Raw genomic sequence first — 26,723 nt, 5'->3', positions numbered from 1 at the left:
CATTGTATTATTTCTTTCTAAATTTATTAAACAGACAATTCAAACCTTCTAACTGTTAATGGCTTGTTTTAAAGTTGCTGGTATGTGAAGCCTGGCTAGCAGTTATCAGTCTCTATGCTAAGCTAGGCTAAATGGCAGCTACATCTAAATTTACCACAGATTGGAGACTTGTGCTAAACTTCCTGTTTCTTCCAAACTCTTAACCATAGACTGTATTTCCCGTGATGTGCTCATTCCTAAAATCTTCAATCATGTATGCAGTCCATTCAGCTGCATCAGTTCAGTTAAGAGATTTATAAAAAACCTTGCCTACGTGACAAGGTGTATTCTTGACTGCTACCTATTTTAATGATTGGGTGATACTTCACGCAATGAAGCTTAAGACATGATCATCAAGAGCTTTAACTAATATTTCCCACCGTCTGTCACTTTCCATCTTCTGTTTCTCTTTCTTGTCTCATAAATCTTCCACACAGGTCATCCTCTCTACTCCTGCCATTGTTTCTCTTGTAACACAGCTTTAATGACTTTTTTTTAATTTGTTCTTATTTCTGTCTCTCACCTGTCTTCTTTAAAAGGAAAATCTATTTTTCATTAGTTGTTTTGTTAGCCCTTTCTTTCTACCTGATGGCTTCCCTGTTCTAAAACGGTTTAATTTTTCTTCTACCCACGCACATCCTATACATACAGTATCCACACGACTCTCATCCTCAGCTAATTCTTATTGCTGTCTTCATCCTGAGGCTGTGTTGATCTTTCTGAAAAGTTTGCTCAGTAATATTTCCTGTTGCCCCGTTTCTTTTTCCTGATCTACATCAAGGTGTTGCTGGTGATCATTCACCAAAATAATTTCTTTTTTTTTTTGTAGCTCAAGAAATAGTGACATCGTAAGTATATAATAGACTATCTACTGTACTGGATATTATTAATAACATGGAACACAGCTGTGAACATTATGTAAGGAGAAGCTGCTTGATGATGATGAATGATAGCTTATTCATCATAAGGTAAACGTGTTATCTACAGAAAACATCCTGACGAGCAAACTTCCCATAATATTTTTCTTTTGTCTATCACTTTCCCTATACACTATGCAACTTCCCTCTTTTTAGCACATGATTTCTCTATTTTCTTGTCTCCCCTGCATGCTATGAATGAACTTCAAAAGGAAGGACGCAGGTGTGCAGAAAAGTGGCTTTCAAGCTTCATAGACATCTTTCGGGCTGGGTAACGTTTCACTGCTCGGGCGTGATTAAGTGATGTGCTGATTCTGTATCAACAAGATCAAATTTGTGTAAATACCGCATGCAGGTGCACCTCGAGGAAATAAGGTTCCTGTAACAGCTGTTGTGTCTGTCCATGCGTGTGACCGTGTAGATTGTGTTGATGCATGAGAGAGTGGCTCTCAAAGTCAGAATGTTGTGTACGAGCGCAGTACCTCATGTTTTCCCTTCATCCGACACACTCGAATATCATTCTTATTGGATTCCCACGTCCGTTTCTGCAAAAAAGAATGAAACACAGTCCCAAAGCTTTTCATATTAGTGTGTATGTGTGTGGACTTTATCAGTTATTAGTGCAAGCTTGGTTTTGTGTGTGAACAAGGGAATGAGTGTTACCTTACTGAAGAACATCTCTTCACCTGCCATGTTATCCAGCTCCACTCTGTACAAATCATCTCTACAAAAGAGGCAAAAAATAAGTCCAATATATAATACACATTAAACGATGAAACCACTCATATCCAATATGATTATTTATTTATTTTTTACAGATTTTTACATTTACAGGCAGATATATATTACAAGTGGGGTAAATTCATCATAGAATAAATCAGATTCACAAAAAAAATCTTGTTTCAGGATTTATCAGACATCAGATGTAGTTTAGTAAATGAGGGCTTACAGAGTCACAGCAGCTTATGTTAATACTCATTTGGCCAAAAAACGATCTGAATTAACTATAGTCGTGGTGAACAAAACTGCAGCCTGCCTCGTTTGTGAAAGAAAATTAAATGCAAGTACTGTTGTTTTGTTGTTGCTGTCGACAAACCATTTGTGTATGATGGCCACCTGTTTGTATTTTTTAAGACTGAAATCGGTTGAGGTCAGAAAGGCTGAAGCCAGGATCAAATATGTATAAAATGTGAAATGTTTTGTTCAAAAGAAGTGGATTAAAATATAATTTGTTTTATTGATTTGCTACATTTATAAGCCTTTTCATCCCGAAGCACAGCCTGCCTCTTTCTGCATGTGGGTGCAGTTTTAGAAACTATTGGGTCATATTTATTTGAATTTATATAAGCTTTTTGTTGTCGGCACCTCAGCTTTCATCAGCACTAGATTTGGCTCGAGGACCACTGCTTGCAGGTGTAATATAATCTTTTATTTCTTGTGTAAGACTGATGTGAACAAAGAGCTTTAGCTTGACATTTAACAACAAGATTGAATTCCTCCTCCCTGGAACAAACTGAAAATGTCCTCTGCAGAGTGACAGCAGATGGAAGCTGTGGCATCAAATGAAAGCAAAAGGAAATTAATGCACAAGCGTCAGTAAGACACAGTTGGAGGCGGTTGCTGTTGGTTACCTGGCTCCTATGTAGAGTGTGCGATTGACTTGGAGGACTGTCTGTATGTGCAGCTCCTGTCTCTGAGCTGAACGATGAGCTCTGCCCAGGAACACTGGATACCTCCGCACAACTAACACAAATAAAAAAACATACATTTGTTTTGTGCATATTTCAGCATAAGCAGGATATAAAACAGCTTCTTTTACCTTCCCTCTAATAGTTTCGTCTCTTAATATTGATGTTTTTGTTTTGAAAAAGAAGGACAAAAATGAACACCAGTGAAGTTACAACCCACAGAAAGATTTTTTGATGCATGCAGCTTCCTAATGAGAAAACCTGTGTGCAGTCATTGCTATTATTTCCTTCACCCCTTCCAACATTTTCACAGTTCAGCTAAATGAGAGAGTACAGATGAGGTGGGGAGAGGAAGTGTCAGCATCAGACTCAGAAAGTTTTAAAAGAGGGAGACATCAACCTCCACAGGAAGCCCTCAGCATCAGGAGACAGATTGGGAAAAGATCTTATTGTCCTTGACTGCAGGGGAGGACGAGAGAGGACATAGCAATTCATCTTCACCTGTCTCCTCCCCTTCTCTCCTCAATCCCTTAGCCCTCTTTCTCGTCATCTGGATCAACCCTTCCGATCCAATGGTCTCCTTCTTTTTCATCTTCCTCAGCCTCTCAACACCCATAAAAATCATCTCTTTCTGTATATCTTTCTGGTATTTATGAAATCTGCCACTGAGAGATTGAGTGAAGTTTCTTTATTTTCCTGCATGCCTGGGTGGCTTCAAAGCAACTCCACACCAAGGCTCTGACCCCTGACCACTGATTTCCACATTCACCTTGGAGCCATTCATCAATTCTTCGTCTACAGTCCCATGAACAACACACACACACCCACGCATGCATGCACACACACACGCACACACACACACAGCGGGAGGGAGAAACATACCCTCTATGGGGACGTAGCTGAGAGGACTAGGTTCCTCTGGGAAAGAGCCATCAGCTAGTTGAAGCAGCAGGAGAAGAAATGCGAGGGGAGGAGCCACGGTCGCCATGGCAGCAACACACATGCACTGTTAACAGAGAGAGAGAAAGGAGAGCAAGGTAAAAATGTTATTGATATGAACTCAATATTTTCTGAGTGTGTGAGCGTGCATGTTCTGACATTTGATCGTTTTTTTCAACAGGTCTGTGCGTTTGCGTGCTTGTGTGTTTTCGTGTATGTGTGTCTGATAGCAAAGGGTCAGAAGTGCAGCAGGGTGACTGCCGCCACCAACCTGACTCCAGCAGCGAGCTAATGTGCGTCTTTTGTCTGCTTCGTGATGTAAGGGGCTTCTATTGTCAGAAATGTCACTTCATTGTCAAGCAGTGTGAATGGAAGAAGACGCTCACAGACATAAAACACACCAAGACACTCCCAGGATTACAAAGCCACTTTGAGACGTTGATGTTTCTTTCTCTAGGAGTCTTTCTTTGTGGACATATGGAGGTTATACTGCTGCTAATGAGAAACAAACAGCAGATAGCCCTTCTTAATAGATCAGAGAGCGACAATAAAAAAGGAAGGGATGATGACTAACTTGGGAAAGCTGGACTCAGGTCAAAGGTCATGAGTGCCCTATATCATTAAAAGGGAAAAGGAACAAATCTGTCTCTTCAACAAGGAATTGGGCCACTAAAGGGTCATGCAGTGTAAGATACGAGCATGCACATTTAAATAACTGAATAAGGCTGTTCTCAGAAAGCAGTGTTACACTTCTAATAAAAAATCTGGTTGCATCACATACAAATGGTGTAACTTCACAGATATTGTTCTCTAATCTCCAACATCCACATGATACAAGATAAAAAAAATAAACGTGTATCACTCGCTACAGGATATTAGTAAAGCCCCTTTCACTCAAGCATTGTACTCCTGAATATTCCCAACAATTCCCAGAAAGGGTGCATGTGTAAACACAAATATTCTTTAAACTGGGTTATGATGATATCTTGTCCAGTCCCCTAGGACTATCCTAAACTGTTCTTGTTCTGGCTCTGCCTTTCCTTGTCTCTAACATCTCTCTGCAGACTTTCGTTACTGTCTTTCCTTTGAGATGGGGGATTTCATTACTGGTCCTTTGATTGGGCACAGATATTGTTATTTGTTTGTATTTCAGATACCTGTTGATTTGCTTCATTATTATTTTTTACCTGTCAATTTGTGTTTAAGCTATTGCTTGGTTTAATTGCTTCACCTACAGTGGTAATGTTGCAATTGCACTACACCACTATGCTTCTTCAAATAGCCATTCTGAGGGGGTTAGAGAAATGGCCCCGCCCCCTCACAGACAATTTTCTTCGACTTCGTGGTGGTAGGGCTAATGGTTAAAGAAAAAGGGGTTCACACACACTTACAAACGTGAAACTTATCTGAACATCTGGATGACACAAACAAAGTGAAAAAAGTCGTCCCTTGAGTGTGAACACAAAGGAAGTTTGTTTTTGCTATTTTTTTAGAAGGTCATTACTCCACAATATATTCACATAGAACATTTTTTAGAATACAGATTGATTAACAGATTAATTTCCCTTCAAAGATTTTGGTGTAATTGTTCATTAAACTTTCATGTCAGATAATCACTTCGAGCCATTTTTACATCCTCAATGTTTCCCCTGTTGCTCTCATGTACTAGTACTCAGTTATTTGGATGTGCCTACTGTTTTAAAATGTTACATCTTCAACTTGTCACAGAACACAATTTTGCTTTGTAATGTTCATAAATTGTTCATTTTAGTGTTGATGCGTTGAAAAAAACATGGTGATTGTAGTTTTTTGCTGACAATTGAAATTAACACAGCTTTGATTTTAACATATTTTTTTAATAGATAAATCTTACATTCAGTTCTCTTTGGGCTGTTTTATATCAACTAGAAGCTTCAGAGACATCCTGAAGGAATAACAGTTATATACAACCTTTGCAGCACATATCGCCATGTTACGAGCTCAGTTGAAAACCCACAAAAGGGTTCAAACAGTCAAAAACAGGCCATCAACATCTCCCTCACCTTTTAAACAGAGACAGTGCTTCCCATAAGTTACTACCAGTCATAAATTATGTCAGCCGCACCGTCAAGCATACATTTAAATGTAGAAGCTTGTCTGTGCATTTACTCCAAACGCCTGTGGCTCAGCTGCACAGCTTGTTTCTTTGATGTGAGAATACTTTGAAAGGAGAAACAAAGAAAGAGGAAGAAGAGACACGACAAATGAGAGGAACAGAAAGGGCGGAGTACTCCAGTTTTGTATTGGGTTGCTGAGGGCTCTGCTAAACCTCTGGAAAAGATGGATTTTGATGAAATGCAAAAAGAAAGGCTGTAGAGGAAAAAAAAACAACAACATTATGAAATCTTATCCCATCAAATCAGCCTGAAAAACATGTTTCCTCTAACTCACGCCTTTTTCCTTTCATCCTCCATCTCTCCCCCTCCATCACCAACATCTCCTCTCTTCATTTCTCTCTCTCTAGATCCTTCTGTTGTCTGTACCAGGATGAAAAAAACACATGACTGATATAACGGCAGGTAGGGAGGTAGATGTGTTTGTTGCTAAGGTGATGACAACTGCTATTTGAAGCACACAAATGCATCCATATGTAAAATGTATTTTGTACACATGAGCACACTCAGCTGTGTTGTTAACACTTCAGACTGTGCATACATTTGAGTGACAGGCTGTTTGAAGACATCACTGAGGATGTGGGGGCTGCAGACTATACTCAGGGGCCACTTCAAATGAAATTCTAGCCTAAAGATTGCAGTTTTGACATCGCTAAGCCTCCTCCTCATCAGAAGCTTTGGAGGAGCCCTGAGGGGGGAGGAGGGTTTGCTCCATCCGACTCTCCATTGGGATTCCCTGAACTAGAACTGATTAAGGTTCAGGGTCAGCCTCATTTCATTACTGCCCTTTCAGGAGAGGGGTCCAAATTTGATGCTTAAATGAAATTACTTCAACTTAAAGGATAGATGGAGGGAATAAAATAAAGCATATTGTAGTGAGAACAACTTAACCCCCCCCCCCAAAAAAAAAACAAGGACAAAACAATCATGTTGCTGAGGGTCTTTTTTTGTATGTCATATGGAGGGTTAGGGTCAGGTTGTTCATCCTGAGTTTTCTTTCTACTCCTCTCTCTTTGCAAGATCCTCCTACCTTCTATTGCAGAGGTAAAGACATGAGTGAAGGAGTCAAGGCAACATGAACTTGAAGCCATTAGACATCCATGTAAAAACGGTAAGGTCTACAGATATGTCAAACAAAGCTACATCACTATTTTGGAAGGAAACATGAAAACAAAACACATTTTTTTCTGTTTCTGTCACTGAATACGATAACTTTTATTTTTGGAAATACTTAAAGTGTTGTGTATTGCAGGTGCATGTTGTGCCTCGTTTGTTGAATACACTGCTGCATCCTTTGTAACACTCTGTAGGTACCCCCATTCCACTAGTGATCTAACTGATCAATGCCTACATTATACTTCCTATCTGAATACCCAAAGCACGTATCTGAGTTGTAGTTCTGAAGTACAAAGAAACCCAATAATATGTGACAAAGGATTTGGGTTAACATTAGTTCATTTTGCAGGGCTGAGATCTGGATGTCCATATGCGTTCTAAAAAAAAAAAAAAAAAAAGCCAAAAAAAGCTGAGGTTACAGGAAGCCCACTTGTTTGTTCCTCACGCTGTGTTTCTCTCACACAAATTCTCTCCACATGCTACATACCTGCAGCCAATCATTGATGCAGCCTCCTCATTACAGTGTGTATTGATTAAGGTTATTGATCTAAAAGGTAAACCATCAGATCTCGGCCAAGTCTAATATGTTAGAGCTCTACTGCTGCGAGTCAGTCTCAAGACACAGGCAGTATTTTTAAAGGTCTCGGCTAAATAAAGGGGTTTGGGGGCAGTGCTTTGGCGTTTGATTATCAGCTTCTGAGTTTTCCCTGTAGATAAATGAAGGATAAAAGACACGCAAAAAAGAGATACCAGCCTTCAGACTTGGAGCTCATCAAGCTCTAAAAATCATCCTGCTGACGCCAGAATGAGTATGAACAAATCAAAGGAAAAGAGAGAGGAGAGGAGAGGGCTGTTAGGCTCTTTGTGTCACATTGTGTTGGCTTGATAGGATCAAATGGTATGACACTGACACGGCTATCATGGGATGCATGTAATGAAGGGGACATACACGCTGTTATCTAGCGGCCCATTAGCAAATCACCTGCAAACACTCACATCATTAACAAATCAGCAGGTCATCTGATGGAGCAGAATCACCTGCTTACACCTCTTATCAGTCCATCCATGTGTTCTTTACTCATAAGCAGCAAGTGACTGAGATCCATTTCATCTTTCCTAAAGATGTTCAGATACAATTGTCCTCCCAAATATCAATTGGGGTTTTAGCAGATAAAGATAATTACTTTGATATCAGTGTCATAAAAAGTACACAAATTCGCAAGGAAAAACACTAATATTGAAATGTTGCTAGATTTGACCATGGACTACGACAAACATGGATGACATGACTGCTCCTTAAAAGGAAAGCAAAACATTTGGAGCTCTCCCAGACTGACTGCTTTAAAGGTCATAGAATCTACCTCCTCCATGTTAACAGATAGAACATGGGTCAATCTATAAAATGATTCAAATGCACTTTCATAAAACCATGGTCTTATCATGCTGATTCATTATAGTGTGTTTATGTCTTGCTCTGTTGAAGAATGCGGCTTCTGTTACTGTGTTCACGAAGAGACGTGTCTGCTTCAGACCCCCACATTAATCTGTTCTGTGCTGTAGACTTCATCACTCTGAAAAGCCTATGCCATTTTAACAGTTACATCTGTATTTTGGTTGGCAGAAGGGGGCTTCTTCACAGTCTACCTCAGGCCTCTCATATTGACTCGCTCAGTGCCTGTCAAGAGGGTACATTGGCTTTTGTACAACAGGAGGAGTTGATAGCATGTTGCCAATCTTTTTACAGTCAATAGTTTTGACTAACAATAATCTTCAACATTTCAGCCCCTGAATCTCTTTCCATATGGATACAAGGACAGGACAGTCACAGAATGGTAGCATGTTGAATGACAACTGTAACGACAACATCATAGATCATCTAGATCTTTCATGTACACTGTAAAGACCTAACGAGGGACAAAAGCTGAAAACAAGGCAAAGCTAAACTTTGTGTCTTACACATCAGTTTCATACTTTGTATTGGAACTCTGTTTAATATCATGATACATATGAACTTCAATTGATTACATTTCATTTTCTGCCAACACAGCAATTTATTTTCGTTACATGAATAGTTACCCAAAACCAGTTCATTGTTTTAGGGTTGATAAACTTTGGTATGAGATCAGTGCATTGACTGGCATATGTGGTAAAACCTAGTTTTTATCAAAGGTCAGACTGAAACATGTGTAAGAATCTCAACAACCCCACTTTCTGTTTTTATCCTCCTAAAACTAATATGCATATGAATCAGCAAGCTAAAGTCTATGACGGAGATCTCATCATTATCTATGTAATATTTACCCATGATCCTGTCCTCAGTAGCCTCAGTGTTCATATTTGCAGGAGGCATGCAAACTAGGAAAGCCGCTGAGGAAGATCAATACACTTTCCTCCTGCTAAACACAGACAGAATAAAGATCTCCTCCCTGTGCACAGAGGGGCATTAACTGAACATGAGGAAACACTGATGAAATAAATACCAAAGGCCTTAGCAGTTAAACCAGACCCAACGCCATGAATGCTGCTCGCACTGTTGTGGACCTGTGCAGCAAAAGGCTACAGCTAGACAATAAGTAATCCTGCGAAATACAGTATGTGCCTGTGCATGGGTGACTAAAATTGGACAAATAAATCTGAATAGATCTTTCTGTCATGTTGGCACTTTGCCCCTTGCTCTGTCTCATCTGTGTTTTTGGATGCACTGTTAAATGTTGTGTTGTGATTACTGTAGGCCAAGAGTAAAACATCTCTCTCTTTCTCTGTGTTATTTCTCTCTCTCTCTGTCTCTCGCTCGCTCTCGAGCTGCTGCAGCCACTCCACTCTATGCCTTTGTTACCGTGGCAACCAATAGCAAAGCGAGGCAGAGATGTTGTATTGCAGTGGCTGTATAAGAGGGGAGGGTGGGTTCGCCCTCTGAAACATAGAATTCATGCGCACACATGTGTAAGCATTCACACATACACACAGTGATGCATACAATTAAACACGGACACAAATGTATGTGCATTCACACGGACATGGAGAAGATAGACAGGGGGGTGGGGGTCCCCTCTGGCCCAGCATTGAGGGGGATGGGGGAACTGCAAAGATTTTGTCTTCAAATATTATCAACACACTGGCAAGGCATTATAGCTCATTTCAAATCAATAGGTCAAAAATTGTGGATAATATTTATTCAACCCCAACAGTGCATTTATAACACATTTTTTCAGTGGTGTAATATTTAAGCCTGATTGAGCTGGCTGAGGGATCATCTTTTATCCATTTGGAGTCAATTATAGTTAAACCAGATTCATAAGGTCAGCATTGATTGCACGGACTAAATTATTGACAAAAATAAAAAGTACCCGTATCAAGATAACACCCTTTTTACTGTTGTGTCTCCAAGGCAAGCTCTGAGATTGTGTTTCATGGATTATAAGGCAGGTTGGTTAAACAAAAAGTTTTAAAAACACACACATAAACATAAAGACCAACAGAATCCTTTGCACCCTCTTCTCATTATAATCACACTCGGTCCTTGAGAACAGTATGCTGGTTAAAGCCCGGAATAAAGCAGGAGGCCTGAGGGTAGAAACACAGACAAGGGCTAAACTTGGAGAAGTGGGTCACCTTCATACTTCAGTCCTCCACCCTACATCACTACAGCTTCATTAATAGACCTAAAACACATTTATACTGTGAATGGAAAGGGTTGAACAAAATGTAGCAGAGAGATGCTTTCAGGGTATTTTTCTTACAGTGTAATGATTAAAGCTAACATCACAGTAAAAGTTCAGGAAAAAGTTATCTGAATCCAAAATAAATCTCACAGTTTGTCCATCAACAAGTCCAGGGTGTGTATATTATAAATAAAGAAATGTATGATTATTATTTAGAAATATACTTTCAGACAAAGTTGTTAAAGGGCGGAGTTAAAGGGCGATACGAGTCCCACAAATGCTCTGATTCTTTCAACACTACCAACAGAGTACATCCAGCAACAACTTTTTCTTTATGCTGACTTTGTATTTCAATTTCAAGCTGGTAAGTCTCCAACTCACTTTAGTGAAGAGATTCTAGACACTCCATTCCATACAGCGCTACTGTATGGAGAAATGTTCTTACTTGGTTGCATTCAGAAGAAGAGGTAGAACAATTAAAGGGCGACCATTTCTCCCTGCTCCAAAACACCAGGAGTTTCCTCTTGGATGCTCTCTGTTTTTATGCTGTCTCATCCTCGTGACCTGCTTGTATAGTGGCGCCGAGGCTTTTGGCGTTTGCTGCCTATAAGTTTACACTAACAAACATTTAAAACAAAGGCAAATAATTCTCACTATGCCACTGATACTCCTTGTTCAAGAAACAAATCAACTCTTGTGAAATGCAGTTTTTTGTTGTTGTTGCTATCTGCTAGAGAAGAAGTCTCGATCAAATATAAGTAGCTACAAAAGCAACGTGACTTTTTAGATTATCATAGCACAAACAAAAAGGAAGAAGCCACTTTCATATAGCTCTGCCTTAATAAAGAAACACCCAACATCTCTTCAGGAAAGTGAAGAGAACAACTACTGAGTTGAGTTGTATTGGACTGTCTGCAGTCTCTGCCACTTTTCTGGATACAGCCGCCTGCAACAAAACCTTGCACAAAATTGCTTATTGATGTTTTTACATGTCATGTTTCTATCAAGATTAAACACATACAATTGAATATGCAAAGAATTTTATATGTCCCAGCTAGCGGATATTTAGCTGTTTTCCTTTGTTTGTGTTAAGCTAAGCTAACTGTGATCCGTTGGGCACATTAACATGCAGAAAACAGGGTGGTAACAATCTGCTTTTCTCTTATAATTTTTTTCACATAATTAGTATTGCAAGTCTGCATACAAACAAATGCATAGCCGATAGACACATAACAAGCAAAACATACTAACATCAAGCTAACACACACACACACACACACACACCAAGGTCAAAGACAGTCTTTTTACAAATATCTAGAAACATGCTCCTTAGCAACCCCAGCGCACTAATCTGCCGTACATGTACTCCCTTTAAGAGCATTCTGTATTACACTGCTATTATTATGCACACACACACACACACACACACACATTTACACGCAGGGATCATAAGGGCACAAAAGAAGATAATGAGGCACATATGTTTTATTTACAGGTCCATTTGGACGTACACATAATTACAAGGCAAAAGTACAGTTGCCACCTACAACTTAGGCCACAGATACGTATTTGTGCGTGTGTATGTGTGTGTAACAGTACAACCACAGGCAGTGCAGGCATAGCAGACAAGGATCCCACCACTGGTCATTTTTTATTTGTTTATTTTTTGGAATTCATGAGGAGATCTATTGTCTTTAGATCTATACCTAGACCCAGAGGAGGGTGCCGACCCTGACACCAGCTTTTATCTCAATCTTTACCAGATAACAAACAATAACATTTACATGGAGTCAGTATTTCCCCACCCCCAACCCAAGTAATTGTATATTTTAATAGATTAGATCTGTCTGTAAATATCATATACTGTACATTGCTTAAGACTTAATGGTAATAATCTTAATAATAATGTGCTGAAACTGCTGGCTTTAGTGTTTTAATGTGAGTTCAAAATGGTTCCTGGAGAGAATTATTAGTTTTATAAGAAATCTCTTATAACAGGTGTCAGTACCGGTATAACCACATAATAAGAAAGTGAAGAGAGATGTACACTCAGATATTTATTCGGTTAAAATGACATGCACGCCTACACAAACAAAGGCAGGAGCAAATGTGTTTTTGAACATCCACACCTATTAAACACACTCTCTAGCACACACACTTACACACACACACACGCACGCACACACACACACTCATGTCCTCCTCAGCAGTGGAATCACTGTGTCAAGTCTTTATCTTATCGAGGTGGAGGCGATATTCCCTCAAGTGGCTGCCTGTCTCCTCTGAAACAGGTCTAATCAGAGTTGAGGTAATCTGTCTTTTGCTGTTAAATATCCTAAAATACTATTCAATCTACAGGGTCATTTATATGCTAATTCAAAGGTTACCTCTGCATAGGCCCTTGACGCAGCAGTGCTGCCTTTTAGGTTATGTGACAAGGTGGGAAAAAAGGTGGAAAGAAGAAGGAGATAGTGAGACTGAATGAAAGACAAAATGAAATGAAAAGAGAGGACAGTGGCAAAGAGAGAGAGGCGGGAGACAAAGGAAGAGAGGAGAGGAGATGAAGGAAGAGAGGAGATACAGAGGCGAGAGAGGATGGGAGATATTCCCCTGGGTGTGTGCCATAGGTAATTAAAATAGGATGGACAGAACTGGAGTCTAGCCAGAGAGAGCTCCATCTCCTCTCAGACTTCTTCCCCAATCATGCATTCTGCCTAAAACCAAATTGCAGATAGTGACAGACACAAAGAAGCGCAAGCATGCAGTGAATTATCGGCTTATAGATAATGGACATGTACCCCAAATCAATCAACCATAAATTCAGGTGACAAAACAGTTGATGTATGTACAGTACTTTTGGTGTTGCAAAGAAATGCACATGACAAAAAAACACATCCAACACACGCACACACACACACACGCACACACACACACACACACACACACGATCACACACGTTTAGTGCTGTACAAAAGCTGCAGCAAGGGCAAACGTTCCTAACCAGAGTTTGACTGCAGTAAGCACATATACATTCACTGCACAGCTCCAAGCTGGGGGCGAGCACATGAGTATTCTGTGCACGCACTCAGACACACACTATGAGCACAGAGTCGAACACACACGCACACACTCGTAGTGTCTATGACAGTAATGAAGATGTGGTCTAATTGCACAGCAGTGACAGGGGTTTGACAGGAATTTAACCTGCTTTAACGTACTGTTAGTCTGTTCGTCATGCAGTGGTAATGGTGCATTTTGCACTGTTCAAGGTAGCCTCGTCTCTGGGGAGCTTTGTGATATTTCTTATGTACAGAACAAAGACCGATGATTTTATTGCTGGAAAATTGGTGTTCTTGTCATTTTTATACCTGTAGAGAATCCTATTTGTTTTCTTTATTCTGGTTGGGTTTCGTCCAGATTTGGGAAAAAACCACAGCGCTGCCTTTTTTCCCCCAAATATGCTAAATAGGTTTTGTCTCAAAGTGACAGCCATTACCATACATCTCACATGCTGTTAGTGCTTCTCCTCTGCTGTTATAGAAGGAGACATGGGGCTGAAGGGTAGCCCATACTCTCATCATGTTTGTACTGTGATCACCAGTAACATAAATACAGCTTTTTTTGGCAGAAGCCTGCTAAGAGGATCATAGCTCACAATAGGTGGTCCACACACAACAGACATCAAAATGTCAACAAAAATTAACCTGTGAGTGGACTGAAATGTGTGCACACGCACACACACACACACACACACACACACACACACACACACACACACACACACAGGCCAGTGATATATGCACACACAGACACACCCCAACACACACAAGACAACATCTCCCCGGAGAGCTCTCTCTCCTCATCGTAGGTATAATTGTGTTGCTGCTGCTCTCCTCTCAGTTGTGACTGGTCCCAGATGAAAAGCCGTAATTAAAAGGGAGAAAAGTTGTGTTTGTTGCAAAAAAGAGGGGATGGGTGTGGGAGAGGACAGGATGAAGCAGAGAGAAAGATTAGCCACAACAAAGCTTCATTGGCTGCAAAACCATCTCGAGTAGCTGGGAGACAAAGGACTCGGATGTGCCTTTATCTCCAAATAAAAAAGTCTTCCAAATCCCTGTGGCTAAGCTGCCATAACTAAAGCTGCTGTTGGCTTAGGTCCTCGCTGAATTTGTTGGACAACAAAAGTAGGAGAAGATAGACCAAACAGGCAAGAAATATATATATATATATATATATATATATATATATATATATATATATATATAAATAAACCTCCCTGTATTTTCCACAAAGAAATAAAAGTCAAGAGCCTCAGTGCTGGCATTAGAGAAAAGGTTATTCTGTTATTGTTTTACTTGCTTGTGTGTGTGAATGAAAATGTCTGTAAGAGACTTGCTGAAAGCATGAAGTGGATGTTCATTTTCTCCCTTTGCAATTTGGTGATGTAAATGAGACCACAAAAGGTGAAAGATTACACTACCTCCATCGTTGTGAGTTGAAACAGCTGCGATATCACTCAACACCAAATTGCATGGCAGTTTCGACGGGAGGAGCAGCTGCATGCAAAGAGCCCGGCTCGTTTTAGAGACAAACTAACTCAAAGTACTTCTAATCTTGCTCACATACACTGAAACAAATACACACACATAATATGCATACACACCTGCATGTATACCATGTATGTGCTGTTAACTGCTTTGTGTTTGTTAGATGAGGGCGTGTCTGAGCTGACGTTAAAGTGATACAATAATAGAAGTAATACTCTGTAAGATGAACACACATGTTAGCACGTTATAGCCCACACAATGTGCACAGGGATGCATAAAGGAGTAGCTGCACCTCAGGGGAGGAATAAGGGAAGACAGAGTAATAAAAGTGAAGATGCATTGCCGTTCTAAAGTATATGAGGGGTTTCTACATTGAAAACAACTGCAAGGCATTATTACAAAGGCTGGTGCAGCCACCAAATACACATCACACATCCACATGACCATCATTCATCTCAACATTACAGCACCATGGATGAGTTACAGCAGTTTGCCATAGGTGACGCTGCTCTGCTACTTTTCACCTTTTAACATCTGGAAGAACTTGTCTGAAAAGCTCCCACATCAGCACAGAGAAGGAAAAATGTTTTGCATGAGTTAGTTTATTTGAAATGTACCTTTCTGCAGGACCCTCCGCCCTCTTTAATCCTGCACAATGACTCCCTAAGGTGCTTGCTTTGAGGAGGACCCTGCTAGAATAGGTCACTCAGCAGATGCCTGGCCAGTGAGGTTGCCTTTGATCTTACTGCCCTGAGGTCTACAGGCTTCAACACCCTTTTTAAATGTGGATTTTGTACTTAAGAAATCCTACCAGATAAACACTGCACCCCATGTGAGACTGAGACTCCTGTTACTGCCGACTTTTTAGAAAAATAAGCATTCCTTCAAATCTCTTGTTGCTAGCCATACCTTTGCTTTATTTTAGCACTAGTTGATAGTGCTAGTTTAAAAAGTTACTTACATTTTATTTGAACATTACGAAAACACAGTTTGGAATTCAATCTACAGCAGGGGAGGTATCAAATCTGAGAGAAAAACATCTTCTTTTTTTAAACTCTTTAAGATGATGTCGTACATGTTTTGGTGAAAAAGAAACAAATCAATCCCATTGTCGAAAAAAGTAAAAAAACAACAACAACAGATTCAGTGGCTGTTTAAAGACAAACAGTCAATGTTCCTCCCTGAACAGAAGAGGTAAAGAAGACAAATTTGTCACTGATTGCTTGATGTATTCTTTTGGCAAAGGGAACAGAGAAGCTGTTAGGTAACGACTCTCTCCTTCCAACATCTTCTGTCTGATCCATCTCACAATATTTTACACACACACACACACACACACAAACACACACACCAAGATCAAAGACAGTCTTCTTACACATTTCTAGAAACATGCTCCTTAGCAACCCCAGCACACTAATCTGCCATACATGTACTCCCTTTAAGAGCATTCTGTATATGCTGCAATCCAATCTTGTTTTTTTCTTCTCCGTGCTTGAGACGGCATGTTTGCGGCTTAGCATGTGTGATTGAATAGGGTCCTGTATGATCAATAGAGCTCATTAAATGTCCCTGTGGGCAGTTGTCTCACCCTGAAGCTCTATTAGATTGCCTTTTACCTGCAGCCTGTTCAGCCTTATTGCTTCAAGTGCTTCCAACTTTGTTTGCAGCGTAATTCATTTTCTAATTGAATTATCCAAGCCTGTCCTTTGTGTGCTATTTTCCTAAATGTAGATTGAAGGATCCATTTGGTTCCTCTCAGATCAGGCAGGGAGTGTTTTTAGGATGTTTTGGGATGGGCGGGTGGAGGCTGGAGGAAACAGTGGCTGCACCTGTTGTTCCCTGCTGTGGCTGTGTGGTGGGGTTAGCACCTGCTCGCACGGCTGCTGTGTGGCTGTCTGTGTGGGCAAGCGAGGCTAACAGGGAGACCATTCACACCCGCTCAGACTGCTGTCTGCAAGCCCTTCTCTCCTCAGCACTCGTTCACTTGCAGCTCTCCGCTCCATCATTTGCTTCTCTGTTGTTTACATCCTCGCTGTAGTCTGTATGCCAGATTGCTATCTGCCACACTTTATCCTTTGTATCCCCCAGTCTGTCTTTCTACTGTATATCTACGTCTCTCCCTCTCCTCTTCTTTTTTCTATCTTTATTTTTTATCTCCAACCATCTCTTTTTGCCTTTCACCTCACAAACACAAACATAAACAGCAGCAGCTGGGAGCTGTTAAAGTCCTTCAGTAAGAGCTGGGTAGCTTTTAGTGTGAAGGATGACGCTGTAAACACTAACTTACATAAAACTACCAAATCACTTCAGAAAGAGCTGGGACGGCAGTGAATGAGCATTTCACTTGGGCCAAGGAGGTTGTGGAGGGTAAAAAAAGGAGAGTCACTAGGTGATAAGTTTTTGTGAGTGTGAAAGACTCAATTTGGAGAAGAATATGTCTTCAAAAATATCACTAATATAACAGCTATGCCTGGAAGTGTTGATGACAGGAAATGAATATGGGGTATTTGAGTTTAAATCATTAATAACAAGGCTTTAATTTGTAAAATGTATTATGCTCAGTGCCACTCCTGTTTTCCCACTGTGACTGGGTAATGACATAATCAATTGGCTTTATGGGCCGCCAAATCATCACGTGACCTTTCACAAGAGACCTTAAGCAAATATTTAATGCAACATTGTCACATGGGGGAAATTAATATAACACCTGAACGCAACAAGCCTAGTTTTACGATCCGGGTCGTGATCCATATACGAATTTCCTCAGGCTTTGTACTCGTCTTTGCATTGCATCTCCACAATGTGCAATAATTACGAGCTCTTATTGTGCTGAGACATCACTAACCTACATGATGGCTTAGCACTGTGAAGACCATGTTGCAAGTGCAACACGTGAGAGACCAATGATTATTTGCAACAAAGATGATGCAGATACAACATGAAACTTGCAGCAGAAACAAAGAGCAGTTCATGTCCACACATGTCCTGACGATGCCAAACACACACCCGGTGTAGAAATAATGCACCATCGCGTTTGGTGGCAGTAATAAAAATGCGCACACGCTCGATATACCTGTTCATCCAATCCAACCCCCCCAGTCTCTTTCGACACTTAAATCATCTCCCAGTCCCACCATTTGGCTCACTCACCGCACCAGATGGCCAGGTAGGAAGGCGGAGGCAGGTGCCAGTCGCCTGCTCGCTCTCTCCGGTCGCTCTTGTCCCTCACAGTGGAGAAAACGGGGTCTGATGGATAGGACGGCTCTCGGTATCCAAAGCCTCAGAGAAATAACAGCAGCTCCTTAGCCGCACCTCACCTGGCTCTTCCCTCTACGGTCCCTGCGCGCCGCCGTAGCATCACCGTTAGGCGAGCGCGTCCAAAATGCCCATTCAAGTACAAAACGTTGTTGTCTTTCCCATTTAGAAATAGAGGACTAATGCAAATCAAACCGTAAATTATGATCCAAAATGCGGTTTCTTATAGCCTAAAAATCCCAAATGTTGTAATTGCGCACTAAGTCTTCTGTCGGAGGGGACCAGTCAGCTGTCTGTCTGCTTTTGGTCAAACTATGGACCTGAGATTAGTGGTCAGCAAAAAATGTGAAATCCTCCCCTTCAAAATTTACAATGTCGAGGTGAAATGTCCAAACGCAGAGCAGTCACTGTGACAGCAGGGGCCCATAATTCACAGATCCTGAAACCCAGTCCTGCAGTGGATCAATGATGAATGGAGGAGCGCTCTCTCTCTCTCTCTCTCTCTCTCACTCTCTCTCTCTCTCACTCACTCTCTCTCTCTCTCTCTCACACACACACACACACACACACACACACACACACACACACGTTCAGTGTAATCAGTATGGAAATTAGTGTGAGAGAAAGGATATGAAACGTATAACATAAAGTCTATCGAAACAATTAAAAGCATTATAACTAATCAGTCTTTTTTTTTGCAGGGTTGCAAAGACGGTGACAACAGCGTTACTCTGTTAGAAACTACCAACAGAAATTGGTTTTATTTAAATTCGGTGCTGGACTTGCTTGGAAACAAATGATGATAACAAATTCACAGATAGCGTTTACAAATGCCACTTATTTATTTCAGACATATTTCGTGATGCAAATGATACAGTTCCTTTTGATTTACCAGGTACTAACAGTATTCTGATTTAACTTGATATTTGATACTCTTATACTTCTAAATTGCAATAGGCCTATTTGTGCCGAACATTAGATTATTTCACAGTCAGAATACAATGAAATAAAAATATCAAAACCCTCCGAAATGAGATTTATTTTTCAGAATGCTGTAAAAACTACCAAGCTGTATAAGGACTACTAAACTAGGTTAAACATATAGTTGTTAACAACTCTAAAAAATGTGAATATTATATTGCCCATATTATCTTATAAGTGTTTTATATAATTCATTTTTTTGTGGGATTTTCTTTTAGGTTGTAGACATGTTTTATGGGGAAAACAGCAAAGATGAATACAAAGTATACACAATGTAAAGAAATTGTGTTGAGTGATTACCAGAAAAAAAAGAAAAAATGAGAAAGTGAACTTTAAAGAAGGCAATCTGTTGTTGTTGCAAAAAAACTATATTTTTGGGGGGTATTTTAAATAAAAGTCTGTCTTCGTTATTTTTATTTATTTATTTATTTTTTTTACAAAGATCCAAACATTTTGTTATGGCTTTAAAGATAAACTGAAGTGAGTTAAAATTAAACTGTGAATTTATATTGCCGTACGCTGTTTTTCTTTTTGCTCTAATTGCGATAACATGTTTATATTTTTTGTATTATTTTGTATGGCATATTCAATCAAACAATTTTAAAATGAAGTCATAGTAAAATATCGTTGTCAAAAAATTAGATTACGAACAGTCCTTTCGTCTTGACTGAGAACACTGCACTTTGAGTGAACAAAAGTGTGAAATCTTAGTCGTAATAGTTAAAATTATTTCATATACATCCATATAAACGTTTTGGGCGCATTTGATCAAACAATACATTAGATTTGGATAAATAATATTACTGTAATAACAAAGTTTTTAGAAACGAACAATCTCCTACGTCACTTCCGGTTTTAGACGGGCTGTAGTAGAAAAAAAATCTGATTGCCATGAATTTGAGCTAGCTAGCCAACGACAAATGTCAGTACATATGAGTAAAAACATCAATGTCAAGACGGAAGAAGGTTGTTGGAAGTGTTGTGCTGCAGCTTTGTACTTGTATGGACACACCAGCCTGTCTGCAGACATACTGTGAATCGGTAAGTAGCTAGCTTAGAAGCTAGCGAGCTAGCGGATTGCTGCGCTAACGACCAGTGATTTATATTTTTTCACTGCCAGCTTCCATTTGGCTTTCCATTGAGTTTTGAATTGTTTCATGGGCACAATCAATTCTCTCTTCTCTCTATTTGCTTTAATGCATGGTTAACAAACGGCACCTGTTATGTGCCCACATCACCGGCTAACGTTAGAGGTGAACACCATCTTTAAACATGTAGCATCTATTAGCATCTCAGCGCGTCCGGGAGTGGATGTGTTTTAATTAGTCACCAATGATCACACCAGGACATCACTGCATCCCGCTGTGAGGTTAAGCGTTCTTGTTATGAATACATACAACTTTATACTTAATACACTGTGTTTAAAAGTATGACAATAACATAATACTTGAATCCTTATTTTGGGTCCCGGATGTTTATCTTGAGAGTCCACTACCTCAAATAGTTTTTATTTCGGATTATTTTATAACTTGTGTCCAATGTATATCTGTGTTTAATATATTATGTTTTAATTATCTGGGTCTGTATATTACCTCTCCTGTCATGTACAAACAGCTGCACAAAGACACCAAGCCTTCATTCATAGCTATGGCCATGTCAATATGTTATCATTTCTTGTATTAAGATCCAGCTGGCTCAGTGACCACAACGAGAAACCTTGGCTCCTTTGTGTGCCAATTCATTTCCAGAGCCAGGATTTCTAAATCCAGGTACGTCTTTGGAGTAGGGTTTCCCCCCAGAAGTTAACACAGGTTTCAGCACCATCTATGTCTCTTCCAACCTCTATCACATACTTTGTTTAAATGTAATAATTTCTTCTGATGACAGTGGACATGTTTTTTTAGGCATGGTTATGAACTGCATATAAAAGACTGAGGGAAACCCTGCTGTTAATAAAAACGGAGAGACTAAGATTCTTGCATACTGTGCTCATACTGTTTTTCTAACTAAGTGCTTGGTCTCCCATGTTATTTTTGACCAGAAGATGAACGGCCTGTCTATACGAGAGCTATGCTGCCTATTCTGCTGCCCTCCTTGCCCCAGCCGCATTGCAGCCAAGCTGGCTTTCCTCCCTCCAGAGCCAACCTACGCCCTTCTCCCTGACCCAGATCCAAGCTCTGGAGCTGGGGCTGCCCCTGGGTCCAGCTCCGGGCCTGCCCAGCCCTCTCTCGGAGCCCCAGGACTTCGCTCCCGGCTAAGCACTAGTAGTGGAGGTGATCGGGGAGGTGGAGGGGGTGGTGTTGGGGGAGGTGGTGGAGGAGGTGGCAGTGGAGGGGGTGGCAGTGCCAGCGGCAGCGGTGGTAGCGGTGGAAGTGAGGGCAGATGGAAGCTTCACCTCACGGAGAGAGCAGAGTTCCAGTATTCACAGAGAGAGCTGGATGTAACGGACGTGTTCCTAACTAGATCCAGCCGAGGGAACAGGGTTGGGTGCATGTACATTCGCTGTGCCCCTAATGCAAGGTGAGACACACATCACCACCAACTTATTCTGCCTGTGCAATCAACCCTCTAAATCTAGGTTGTGATTGTTCTTTAAACAGTGCAGCTCTTTCTTTTGTTTGAACCGAATGCTTAAATGTTTTTAGTTTAATATCTTTTGTTAGTCATTCAAGTCTGTCACGTTATTTTATAAGATTTGAAATTCTAAATTCAGAATTGTTCCTGCTAGTCTCAGACGGCTTTTAAACTCCTCCTCTTCCTCCTCCTTCTGTCTTCTAGGTTTACAGTGTTGTTTTCCCATGGCAATGCAGTAGACCTTGGCCAAATGAGTAGCTTCTATATCGGCTTAGGCACTCGCATCAACTGCAACATTTTTTCCTACGATTACTCAGGCTATGGTGTTAGCACTGGCAAGCCCTCTGAGAAAAATCTGTATGCTGACATTGATGCTGCCTGGCACGCCCTTCGCTCTCGGTAAGCAGGTAGAAACTGTCTGCTCCCATCACACACGGTCCAGAAATAAACAAAAACCAAATGCCACTTTGAGCCTCTTTGCTTGTAAATAAGTGACAGTCACTTACATCGTGGTCCAGTTACTTTTAGTGAAAATAACATTTGGTTGGTTAAAATTATAGATAACCCGTCTCTGCTGACCACATTATCCTCCTTTTGACCATCAACCAGTCAAAGCACAACAATGGCTCTGTATCAAATAGGCTGATGATTGGCTGTTACACTGTGCTCTGCAAGAAGACCAACCCTCTCTCTTGTATGCTGCCAGTGTGTGTAGTGAACCTAATGTTGGCAGAAACTTAGTCTCCCAGGTGGTGTTGGGAATTTTTGAGAGCATCTAAAACATGTACAATTTATATAAAAAAAACAGTGATGTTGTAAATAATCTGAATGCATTTGCATAATCTAGATTTTTTTGTTATTGCGTGAATCATAAATCATGATTTTTGCTGAGCTTCTTCGAAACTTCTGTTTTTAATAAATGAACAACTGTATTATTAACATAAAAACTCAGGGAAGTTGGACTGTACAGCGTACCATTCATTGTTAATGTAAGGACAATATTCACACTTGTATGTTGCATCAGTACTTGAGCACATCTTTTCTTGCAAATTGACAATGTACTGTGATTGTCTGTTCTGAAATCTGTGTGTGTGGTCTCAGGTACGGCATCAGCCCAGAGAATATCATCCTGTACGGACAGAGCATTGGCACAGTGCCCACAGTCGACTTGGCGTCTCGGTTTGAGTGCGCCGCTGTGGTCCTCCACTCTCCTCTCACCTCTGGAATGAGAGTGGCCTTCCCTGACACTAAGAAAACATACTGCTTTGATGCCTTCCCCAAGTAAGTTTTTTTTATCAATAGAGATTGTTATTTTAAACTTTAAAACTGCTGTGAAAGGAAGAAAACTGCTGCTGTGTTTCCTTGACTGTAGTCAATAAGATCACATTTGAACAGGGACAAAGGAAAGTGTTGTTTAAAGGAAGTACTGGTATGGAAATAATCATTCAACATGTCCACCCATTCTTGACGTATAATCAGGTTCTCTGCTGTTATCTGATGTTCCAAGCTCAACTAAGAATACGTTTGTTGCTACACTGAACCATTATGACACATCTATATCTGATCCTGTGGAGCTTGTGTACACTTACTGTAATTCGCTTTGCACTGAAGTCTGCTTAATGAATAACACTTTACAATTTAAGACAGTAATAGTAACATTTCTTTTTTTACTGTTAGGGTTTATTTTATAGATATACTATTATCTATTTACATTACAATCTGTGGTTAAACAATAACATGGTGGATCAATATAGCATCTCATTTAGCATGCCTTAATTATTGGATTAATGGCGTTGCAAAATATTATTGTATTGTTTCCATTACTTGTTACTTTACCAACAACTACATTCATATTTTTTTCCACATGAGATAATGTCCTTTAATTTTTCAGGTAAATAAAACTCATCAATAGAAAGTTTAATTAAATATCTCAGACCTGAGTCTGTTCATTTGTTTAGTTCATCCATTTTCTTAATGAACTTTCAGACGATGTACAATGTACATCTTCTTCCTGTAATTTTGTTTTTATAGTTTGATCATAAAGTTTGAATGGACAGCAAATAAAACTTGTGCCTTCTAGAATCCACATGAATGGACGACTGACTGTATGTGGTGCTGTTTCTTAATCAAATAAGAAACCACAAAGCTTCCATGACCTCTCAGAGTGTCACTGTTTATGACAAATATTCAGTGATCCTCGAAGGCAGATTTTATGTTTGAATCCAACTTCATGATTCAAAATAATTTTGAACTCCCTGTATGTGTTCGTAATCATGACTGATCCATGCTGATTAAAAGATGAACCTGTTCCCTGGATTTTCTTCAGTACACTTAAACCCCTCTTCATTGTTCTTCCAGTATTGAGAAAGTGTCCAAGATCCCTTCACCGGTGCTCATCATCCACGGTACAGAGGACGAGGTGATCGACTTCTCGCACGGCCTCGCCCTCTTTGAGCGCTGCCCCAAGGCCGTGGAGCCCCTCTGGGTCGAGGGAGCGGGTCACAACGACATTGAGCTTTACAGTCAGTACCTGGAGAGGCTACGGCGCTTCATTAACCAGGACCTGGCTGCACAGCACGCCTGAGAAACAAACAACAGCCTCTCTGTTTGTACGAATGACAGTGTGACTGAGTGAGTGAGTGTGACGTGAGGGGGAGAAATCTACCTGAACAAACGTGTGATTTATTATTAATTTTTGGTCACATCTGTTTGTCTTTGAAATGGAACACCTTAAGATAACTTTTTAACACCACATATGTTCAAATAATTAACGGTTAAAGGTGAGACCACTTTTTAATGAGTAACCCGCTGCGTCCATCTGTGCAGCGGTTTGTTGTAAAACACTAAAACAAAAACTGAGATTTACATTTTTAACAGGGGAAAGTTCCGAATCACAGCTTTACAATGTGACACAATAGGCATCAACAATACTCCGTCTGTTCAAGGCACACAGATGTAATTTCAAAGTATGACATGTTGGTGAATGTATGAGCCATAGATGTAATAGTTAAATGTGTACTCATATCTCCATGGACACCTGAATAATGTGCGAGAGTGCATGTCTGTGAACTAGGCTGTGCTGAAAGAAATGAAGGACATCCTGAAGACTTGGACGGATGAAAGTGAAGGAGGCTTATGAAGACTTCTCAACCCCCCCCCCCCCCCCCCCCCCCATTGCGCGTGTTTAAATGAAGAATACCTCCACAGCTCGACCAGTTGTCTCTCTGCTGGACTAACACTGGTCAAGCAGGTGCACCCCCCCCCCCAAAAAAAAGAAAAACTACCAGTGCATTTCCCTGACTGTCGTCCAGCTAACACTACCCTACTTCACGTGTGGTTTGGGGGGGGCGGGGCGGGGTCCATCTCCTTCCCTTTACAGTCAGTTATCGTGGGAACACAAGGACTGGTCTGAATATGTCAGACATCTTCTACTGTCCCTCAGTTTTGACTCTACAGTGGTCAGCTTGCACTTCATTATCTGGCCGTGCTGCAAGTGTAGTCTTTTGTAATCCACAGTATTACAGTTGCAACTTACAGGGAATAACTATAATGTAGTTGGGATTGTTGGGAGCTTGGGGGGGGGGGCCCACACTGTTTGTGGATGACGACTCTTTAGCTTTAATAGAACAGCTGTTGAAATATAGGTTTTAACTTCATTATTGTCAGGTCAAATTAGATCCGCCCACTCCGGTGTGACGCTGATGTGTGATGTTCATTGAATGGGAATAAGTCGGATTTAAAGGAGTAGTTCCACATTTGGTGAAGTGCTCGTGAGGTGAGTGTAAGCGGAGAAGATTTATACCACTCTTCACCTGTACAGAGGCCAGAAGTAGGAACAAGCCCACAGCAAACAATGTGGCACTTTTACAAATCCATTTTTCTACACATTGAACAAAAACGATTCCAAACGTCAAGGTGCTGGTAGTTTGATTTGTTACCTTTGTACAGACAGGTGTGCTTTTCTTCCCAGTGTTTCCAGCCTTTATACAACGCCAAGCTAGTCTGTGCAGCTTGTATTATTCAGCACATTAACACAAGAGTGGTATCATTCTTCTTCTGTTACCTTCAGCAAGAGAGCCCACTAAGCGTTTCCTATACTTGGAACTAGTCCTTTAAGTTCCCGGAGTGAGGCTGTTGAGATGCTGTATGAATAATTTGTAGGCTTTACTGGCAATTTTCCCCTCTCAGTGATATTCCTTGGCTCAATTGGGAGGCTCTAAAGGTTAAAGGGTGACAAATAAGCAGTTCAGTTAAACAAACTAAGTAGGAAATCTATTCAGAATAATCCCTCACTTCCAACTCTTTATGAAATTGGTTAACCTGTGGTCTTACAGCACTGTTTTTTTAAATTTGTTTATCAAGTGTTGTTTCAGTAGCGCTTATTACCCAACTTAGCCCATCATCTCCCCCCCCCCCTCTTATTGTGATTAGTCTGAACTTGTTTGTTGTCGTGTTGGGCCATGGATTGTGTGTTTCAGAACCTGGCGTGTTGACGTTATGACTAGCAAAGTGTGATTCAGATCTGGTGCCAGGATGAGACATCATGCCTCCTCGCTCTGTTTAACCTCAGTGGCCCTAAATGTACAGGAAGCTCTCTTATGGGTGGCAGCACGCTCAATGTCTGACACAAGCCATACTTGAGCCTCTCACTGTTGGTGTGGTGCAGGTTCCACCACACACACCTTTGCACATCATCTAACACACACACACACATACACACACACACACACACACATTACAAGTACTGTAGTTTACAGTGCATTTACACATTTGATATATATATCAGATCAAGCATGACAAAAGCAGGTCTTAAGTTCAGCACTATTGTACAAAGCATCCAAAGTGTAATAAG

The 26,723-nt window shown here is 40.6% G+C and overlaps 2 protein-coding genes across 3 annotated transcripts in view; one reads left to right on the top strand and one right to left on the bottom strand.

The window, feature by feature from the left end:
- The window catches only part of LOC306826731 (semaphorin-6B-like), a 31,913-nt gene extending 13,104 nt beyond the window's left edge, over positions 1–18,809 (bottom strand). Inside the window, exons 1-5 of one of the 2 annotated variants that reach the window (XM_079348226.1) lie at positions 18,212–18,809; positions 3,527–3,650; positions 2,588–2,699; positions 1,620–1,680; positions 1,439–1,501 (exon numbers count right to left, since the gene is read on the bottom strand). In XM_079348226.1, the coding sequence (XP_079204352.1) occupies positions 1,439–1,501; positions 1,620–1,680; positions 2,588–2,699; positions 3,527–3,647 (357 nt within the window). In that variant the 5' untranslated portion in view covers positions 3,648–3,650; positions 18,212–18,809. Of the gene's footprint in view, positions 1–419; positions 842–1,438; positions 1,502–1,619; positions 1,681–2,587; positions 2,700–3,526; positions 3,651–18,211 lie in introns of those variants that run through there. The other variant, XM_079348227.1, reaches the window with a different exon arrangement.
- A 1,322-nt stretch (positions 18,810–20,131) lies between these two features.
- Positions 20,132–26,286, top strand: abhd17aa (abhydrolase domain containing 17A, depalmitoylase a). Its single transcript, XM_079348228.1, has 6 exons — positions 20,132–20,338; positions 20,982–21,066; positions 21,339–21,817; positions 22,076–22,270; positions 22,973–23,152; positions 24,230–26,286. The coding sequence occupies exons 3-6, from the start codon at positions 21,342–21,344 to the stop codon at positions 24,453–24,455; spliced, it is 1,077 nt and encodes a 358-aa protein (XP_079204354.1). The 5' UTR covers positions 20,132–20,338; positions 20,982–21,066; positions 21,339–21,341; the 3' UTR covers positions 24,456–26,286.
- Positions 26,287–26,723: the final 437 nt, after the last annotated feature.

Source organism: Symphodus melops, assembly GCF_947650265.1.
Source record: "Symphodus melops genome assembly, chromosome: 7".
Lineage (NCBI taxonomy): Eukaryota > Metazoa > Chordata > Actinopteri > Labriformes > Labridae > Symphodus > Symphodus melops.
Note: the sequence above shows the minus strand (reverse complement) of the source record. Positions and strands in the feature narration are given on the sequence as shown.

What these genes read in the sequence shown, in the direction of transcription:
- abhd17aa (XM_079348228.1), top strand. Translation starts at nt 21,342, where the DNA reads ATGAACGGCCTGTCTATACGAGAGCTATGCTGCCTATTCTGCTGCCCT. An exon ending in CGCTGTGCCCCTAATGCAAG is followed by an intron (nt 21,818 to 22,075) that starts GTGAGACACACA and finishes TCTGTCTTCTAG; the next exon opens with GTTTACAGTGTTGTTTTCCC. An exon ending in TGGCACGCCCTTCGCTCTCG is followed by an intron (nt 22,271 to 22,972) that starts GTAAGCAGGTAG and finishes GTGTGGTCTCAG; the next exon opens with GTACGGCATCAGCCCAGAGA.